We start from the raw sequence: 7,292 nt of genomic DNA, 5'->3' as shown, positions 1-7,292 counted from the left end.
ATCTGATAAAGCTTTCCTCTCTTGCTTGGGGGAGGTGGGGTGGGGGACTCTGCATAAAGAAACAAATTTTTTCCTCCCCCCCCCTCCCCCTTTTCTTTTTATAACTCACATGCCTCCCAGCCCGTCAAACACAATCACATTAAGGGGCCCTGTGAGTTCCCGGGGCTTCACCAGTGAAACCTCCAGTGAGCTGCTGATGCTCGTGTGGACGTCTAAACATCTGCCTCGCTGCCTGGAGACAGACTCCTCAAAAAATCATTACTCGGGACATTTGAGAATTCGCTTATTAACTGTAGGCATCTCGCTCACCGAGAGCCAAATTAACAACAGACTCCTGCCTCGCTGCATGTGTCACCGCAGATCTACAGCGCGCTTCGCTAGCCTCGTAGAGGTTTCTTCAAACGCAGATATAAATAGTTGTGGAGGTGGCCGTCCACATGAGGATCCTGACAGTTTGACGTTCTGTAGGTGATTCTTTATTTTCCCCTTCCTGACCAACAGCACCTGCCACCACAGTGAGCCCAGGAGTGGGTTCTCCAGGGGTTCATTTTCAGACGTTACGGCTCATCGTGGTCCCTGAATTCAGGAGTTCTCCTTGTGTGAGGCCAACAACTTTGACTCTGATTAAAATATTACTATTAAGCACTTGCAGTCACCTTTGTATGTCTGTTAGCAAAATCCTTAATGAAGAAGCATTAAGAGGATTTGAACAGTGAATGTTTGTAGTTTTCGGAGTGTTTTTCTGGAATGGAGCAGAACAGAGAATGTACCGTATTTTTCGGACTATAAGACGCATCAAGCAAAACAAAACAGTCAGATAAGTCAAACTTTATTCAACTCATTCACAGTAACTCTCAACATTGTTCCACATAAAATCAGTTCGAGGTCAGTAAGCACAACCAGAATTAATACATAAGGCTCACTGTCGATTTTTGAGAAAATTAAAGGATTTTAAGATTTATAGTCCGATAAATACGGTAAGTAAGCTTTAATGATTTTGGTGCCAAGTACTCGAGTGAATAGGAGTCACACTGTGTAGAAGAACAGAGGTAGTTTTTTTTTTGTTTTTGGGTGAGCAATATTATCCACCACCAGGTGCAATGGCAGAGATGGGGGAGGGGGGGACAACGGTGGCCTTGGCCACAACAGATACATTTTTGTCTACCCCAAGCGCCACCCCATTCATGAAAGGATAGACTTTTTTATGCCTAGCTTCACCTACGCACTAAAATAGAAGTCAGTACGTTGCTTATTTTTCAAATGATCAAACTCCCACAGTTTACATAAATACATATAGCAGGGCAGCCATCTTGGATTTTGATTTGGCAACTCAATTTTCAAAAAGAACCTTCCTTACACCTAGATGTAGCCACACATCAAGATGGAAGTCGGTACCTATAGGGGGCAGTCGTGCCTGACTGGTTATTATACCAGTCGCCCTCCAATAGGAGAGTTGGGGGTTCGATTCCACCAGCAGTCACATGTTGAAGTGTCCCTGGGCAAGACACTGAACTCCTCATTGCCTCCGATGTGTGTCCCATCAGTGTATGAATGTGATCTAAAGCTCTGATTAATCCTTGTAGAGATCTAGTAGAGTGCTGTATGAATGGGTAAATGAGGCACAGATTGTGTTGTAAAGAGCTTTCAGTGTCTTGGTAAGATAGAATGGCGTTATATAAATACAGTCTATTTACCATTTACCTGACTTATGTTTCAAGTTATCATGCTCACAACATGCACTGACAGACGGAAGGAGGGATGGACGTAAGCTTTTTCTAATTTACTCAGTGATGGGGGACAACCGCAAGACGGACTTTGAAGAAACCTTTAGAATGTAATCACTGGACGTCCATCTGCAACTGATTGACATTTGAGGTCAACCTAATTCAAGATGGCAGCCAGAGCCAATTGACCTTAAAAAACAGCTTCAACATCCAAACATGAGCCAAATGTACTAAACTGGACTAAAACTGGGGGTGGTCGTAGCTTGAAGTCATTCCCAACACATACCCCAAGGGCTTCTCATTGTGTGAGATCCTTACTTCAAACTTCAGTTTTAACTACTGGAGTCTAACTAAACTTTGGTTGTGGTAGTAGCTGAGAGTCATCCCAACACATTCTCTGAGTGACATGCATATCACACATTCGAGGTTTGACCATAACATAAACATCTCTGTCATTTATCAACACAAGGCGATCCTGGCTTAAACCTGTGACATGGGGCAGGGTGGGTGATGTGCACGCCTTCCTTTAATTTCTTTATAGCCAAGACATAAAATGGGCCCCCGGTGGTGTGTGTACAAATCACAGAGGGTTCATGGACTAACACCTTCTCCAGCCAGGGTGTGTAAATCAAAGACAGGGTAGGAAAATAGGAATTTAATAAAGAAGAAAACGCAAAGAATGTGTGAAATCAGCAGTTTTAATACAGAGTTTTATTACTGCTCTGGATTCTTTATGGGCTGTTCTTGATTTTTTTTATTCATTTTTATTTGAGCTATTACTGCCCTCTCTGAGTCGTTAACATTACACATTTAGTAGTGGAACCAATTATCCAGCGATCAAACAGTCCCAAAGGAAACACTTCTTCTCAGTGGGTGCAGAAGTCCCCCGCCCACCCCTGAATGTCTCCAACTCTTCTAACATGTGAATATTTCCTCAGCTGAGCACAAAGCAGGAATCCGTCTGAGGTCTGTGATTCACATCGTAGCTGCGTGAGTCAGAGTCGGAGCGTAGAGTACCGCCGGCAGAGGCAGCACACGGTCAACGGTTCACCTGCGCCAAAGCTATGGTCCAGCAGTTCAGGTGCACGACTCCAAGTCGAGCCTCGACTACACAACAACAGTTTTAGGAACCTCTTTTTGAACATGGGTTCCAGAGTGACAAACCCTTCAAATGCTACTGTTGCATTTATTGATTGATTTCCTTTTTTTTTTTTTTGAGACAGCTTTAACAACATTTGAAAACAGCGTGGCACAGTTGGTAGAGCTGTTGCCTCTCAGCGAGAAGGTTGCGGGATCAATTCCCAACCTTGGATGGATCAGCGTGAGGGAAACGGAGCGCTACTTCTGTAGCTTTTTTAACTAGCGCGTCTGTTTTGCGCGCCACTAGCTTAGCGCTACGTCAGTGCCAGTAGGCAGGGCGCTCGGATCGGTTGACAGGATGGTGCGCCCTCCATGGATAATGGTCGGGGGAACACTGGGATGGATGATGTCATAATCCTGCCTCTGATTTAACCCACGAATAAGCCACAATCGTAACAACAACTGACTTTTTACAAATACTTTGCATGTTGTTACGAAGAGCACCCTGTGCCCAAATACATTCTCAGCTACTTCCTGTAGCTATGGTGGAATTTATTGGTAGGACACCTGTTTTTTTTAAGATGACACATCAAACTAAAGAATAATTTCTAATTTATTCTTGTGTGTGTAGCTCAAGTTCTTGTTTCCTGTTCCTGATGTTAGTGGCAATGTTACAGCGCCACACACAGGCCTGGCGTAGTTACTACAACATTTACAGTTTTCCGCATTTCCATGTGGATGAAAGCATTTTTAAAAAACGGTTCAGTTTTTACGTTTTTGTTACATTAAAAAACTACACCAAGTGAAAGAGGTTCCTGTGTGAACAAGGCCTCTGTGTCTGGTACGTTAAGGTTTTGAGTCGGCAAATTACTAATTGAGCAGTAACGTGTAAGAGCTGCGTTAAAGGTGGCGCTAGCTTGGGAGTTACTACCAGGGTGGGGTGTAGCTACAAGGCAGTGACGCTAAATCAATCACTCCTGGGGTGCTGCTGCTGAAGGAGACACTCAGTAGGTAGTCATGGCTGCAGCTCCATAATTGAATTTAAATAAGGCATTCTGATACAACAAAGCTTTAATTAGCTGCTCGACTAATATTCACCCGTTCATTAGCACTGGAGACAATTACACGTGTGCAAATTGCATGCTAAGGTTAACTGTTTTACTAGTTTAATCAGGAGATAAGAGCCTGGCTGCACAGAAAGAAAATGTCATGAAAGCAGAGCAATAATAAAAGCGGTTTGTGAATTATTTTGCTAACAAGCAGACGCACGGGAGAAACATTACTGCCCTTGGCTGATAGTGATGTCAGCTCTCTCTGGGTTTATGCTCAGTCCTCCTATGGTTCCATACCCCAACACGGGAAAATAAAAAAAATACAAGCACATCATCTTGATTAGAATTTCCCAAAGATAAAGCAGCCCCTGCTGACACCCCCCACCCCCACCCCCGGTAATGTTGTCTGGAGGAAAAGCCTCTGTGGGCGAGCATCTTTGTGTTGGACTGAGCATCGTGGAGTAATAACCGGATTATTGTAACGGCACAACGAGAGACAAAAGGATGCACGTGTGAGGAGGCTGAGCCTGGCTCTGGGTGTCCGTCGGACGGCGGCGAGGGAGGGGGGGTTGTACGTGTCGCCTCGGAGCACCTAGAGCATCGACTCGTCGCGTGCACGAGTCCACGCTCGCCGACTGGGAGGGTGGCTGCTGAAGATGCTGAGCAAAAGCCTGGCAGACATGGTGACATCATCCCTGAACACCCCCCACCCCCCCAAACCACCACCTTCCTTCACACCACCCTCCTGCAGTCAGGATACCAGGAGGCTGTGGGTGAGACTGGGGGAGATATGATTGTGTTTTAATCTAACAGGTATCTCTGGGAAAATACAACCATCCTCTCCTCCTGTCACCATGGCAACTACAGCTGTGACTGTCAGTAGCCAATAATTAGCCTACCTGGCACCTTACAGTGGATGGAGGGAGGGGGGCGGGAGGAGAGGGGTTGGCATCTGGGGGAGGAGGGGGGGAGCAGCGCCGGTCAATCACTGTCATTCTCCTCACGTCCTCACCACTGCACGCGGGGCTTCGGTCACGTGCGGAAAGGTCATCATTTAGAGGCGGGTGCGCGCGCGGTCCTCCGCTGCTGATCGGCACGGGAGGCTCGCGCCTCACATATTCGTACAGCGCGCGCGCATTCATCGCAAAAATAATTTAAAAAAGAGAAGGGTGACAGTGCTAGACAGGGAAGGACACACGCGTACGCGCGCACATCTGCGTGCGCGCGCCTAAAGGTGATCCATCGCTGCGGCGCCTGTTAGTAAGAATGAAATCTCGTCCCAGTCCTGTTGTGTCCACACCAGAACCGGACTCACTTCAACCTCCGTGCTCGTCAGCGCATACATGAGAAAGAGACAAACTGCTTCTTACCAGAGTGAAAACTGAGCGCCAAACTCAGGAGCAGCAGCCTCTGCATGGTTGGTTCAGCCGACCAGCGAGTCCGTTCTGGGCTCAGACCTCCGTGAGGACAGCATCAAAGAGCGACACTTTTACTGACTTCACTGAAAACGGACTCAAACACCCACAATCCTCCCCTTCGGCCCTGGTTCGGCTTCGGCTCGCTCGCTTTTACACCATTTTGCTGTTTTTCGCCCCGTCTCTTTCTTCTTTACCTCGCTCCTCTTCTTCTCTCCTCAGCTACGGTCAGTTTTCTTCAAACGGCGGCAAGCGCGCGGCAGTTATACCCGGAACTTCCGGTTCTGCTCTTCAAAATAAAATATATATTTTTAATATGGGTTTCACATCAATAAAAAGATTGATCTAAAATAAACAATACAAGAAAAATTGAGTACAGATTTGTTGTCATGATTGTTACATTTTATAATATCAGAGTAAAAGATGGATGAAAATTTTGCAGCGGCAGTTTGTGTTTTTGTTTTTATTTATTTTTGTAAATACTGATTGAACATTCATACTTTTGTTTTCCTCTTTTTGTGGTCATGATGTTTGTTTGTTTTCTCTGCGGTTTTAGTCATTCATTCATCAAAACAATCAGTTTCAATTCAGTTTATTTATAGAGCACCAAGTCACACAGAAGTTGGACCCCCTGATAATAAACCATTGCTATAGTCCAGTCTAGACGGGATAAATACGTGGACCAGTTCATTTATCAGCTCATTCATGATATGGATGTTTATTTTTTGTAAATGTCAGATTTTTATATTTCTTTTTTTTTATATTTTGTTTACAAACTTTATAGCTGTTCTTCTGTTACTGTTATCTTTTTGCTAGCCTCTTGCTATACTTTAGCTTTTAGTTAATACTTGATACCTTTGGCAAGCATTTTACTACTTTCAGCTAGTGTTTTACAACTTTGAGCTTTTAGTTTAACTGTTACTGTCAGTTTCTAAGTAGCATTTTGATGATGTTGCTAGGCTTTTTTTTTGTTGTAACTAACCATTTAACCTTGACTTTTAACTTTTACTGCTTTTAAATTAGCATTTTCCTTTTTTTAGGCTTTTAGCTAGCCTTTTGCTACTTACCATACCATACCAATTTATTTATAGAGCACTTAAAACAGCAACAAGGCCAACCAAAGTGCTGTACAAAAGAAAACAAACATGCACAGCGGACAGGAAAACATAAAATAAAAATACAGATACAAATAGCAGCAGAAGCTAGCTAAAATGGCCAACAGTGTAGAGTACAGACAGGACCAAACAAATCACACCGTGTTAAAGGCCAGAGAATAGAAGTGGGTCTTCAAGCGAGACTTAAAGACTGAGAGTGTGAGAGCCTGCCGGACACTCAGTGGCAACTCATTCCACAGTCGTGGACCTGCAACAGAGAAAGCCCTGTCACCTCTGAGCTTACGACGGGTTTCTGGGACTGAGAGAAGCATCTGGTCTGCTGACCTCAGAGAGCGCAGTGGGACATATGGCTGCAGAAGATCAGTGAGATAGGATGGGGCAGAACTGTTCAGTGATTTAAAAACATACATGAGAATTTTGAATTGGATCCGAAGGTGAATGGGTAGCCAATGCAGGGAGGCCAAAACTGGCGTGATGTGCTCTCTATAGCCTGTACCAGTTAAAAATCGGGCTGCAGCATTTTGGACCAGTTGTAGACGAGCAATGGAGGACTGACTGATTACAAACAGAAGTGAATTGCAGTAATCAAGCCTAGATGTTATGAAGGCGTGGATCACTGTCTCAGGGTTCTTTTTGGAGAGTATAGGCTTCAGCTTAGACAGCCGTCTCAGCTGAAAAAAACAGGATTTGACCATCATGTTTACGTGACTGTTGAGTTTTAAGGACGGGTCCATTATCACCCCCAGATTGGTGACCTTTTGTGTCTCTAGCGGGGCTAGAGAGTAAAGGTCAATCTCATGGTTCATGAGTGAGCCACTGGGATGGAACAGCATGACTTCAGACTTCTTCTCATTGAAGCTTAAGAAGTTTAAAGCCATCCAGTCCCAGATGTCAGCCAGGCAGTCA

General features: G+C 44.7%; 1 protein-coding gene across 1 annotated transcript in view; it reads right to left on the bottom strand.

Annotated features, from left to right (window-relative positions):
- kirrel1a (kirre like nephrin family adhesion molecule 1a) overlaps positions 1-5,285 on the bottom strand; it is a 77,160-nt gene extending 71,875 nt beyond the window's left edge. The window contains exon 1 of the mRNA XM_037675086.1: positions 5,227-5,285. Coding sequence (XP_037531014.1) covers positions 5,227-5,272 — 46 coding nt within the window. The 5' untranslated portion in view covers positions 5,273-5,285. The remainder of the gene's footprint in view (positions 1-5,226) is intronic.
- Between the last annotated feature and the right edge of the window lie 2,007 nt (positions 5,286-7,292).

This window comes from Nematolebias whitei, chromosome 1, assembly GCF_014905685.2.
Source record: "Nematolebias whitei isolate Nwh7 chromosome 1, NemWhi1, whole genome shotgun sequence".
Taxonomy (NCBI): domain Eukaryota; kingdom Metazoa; phylum Chordata; class Actinopteri; order Cyprinodontiformes; family Rivulidae; genus Nematolebias; species Nematolebias whitei.
This window is presented reverse-complemented; position numbering and strand designations above follow the sequence as displayed.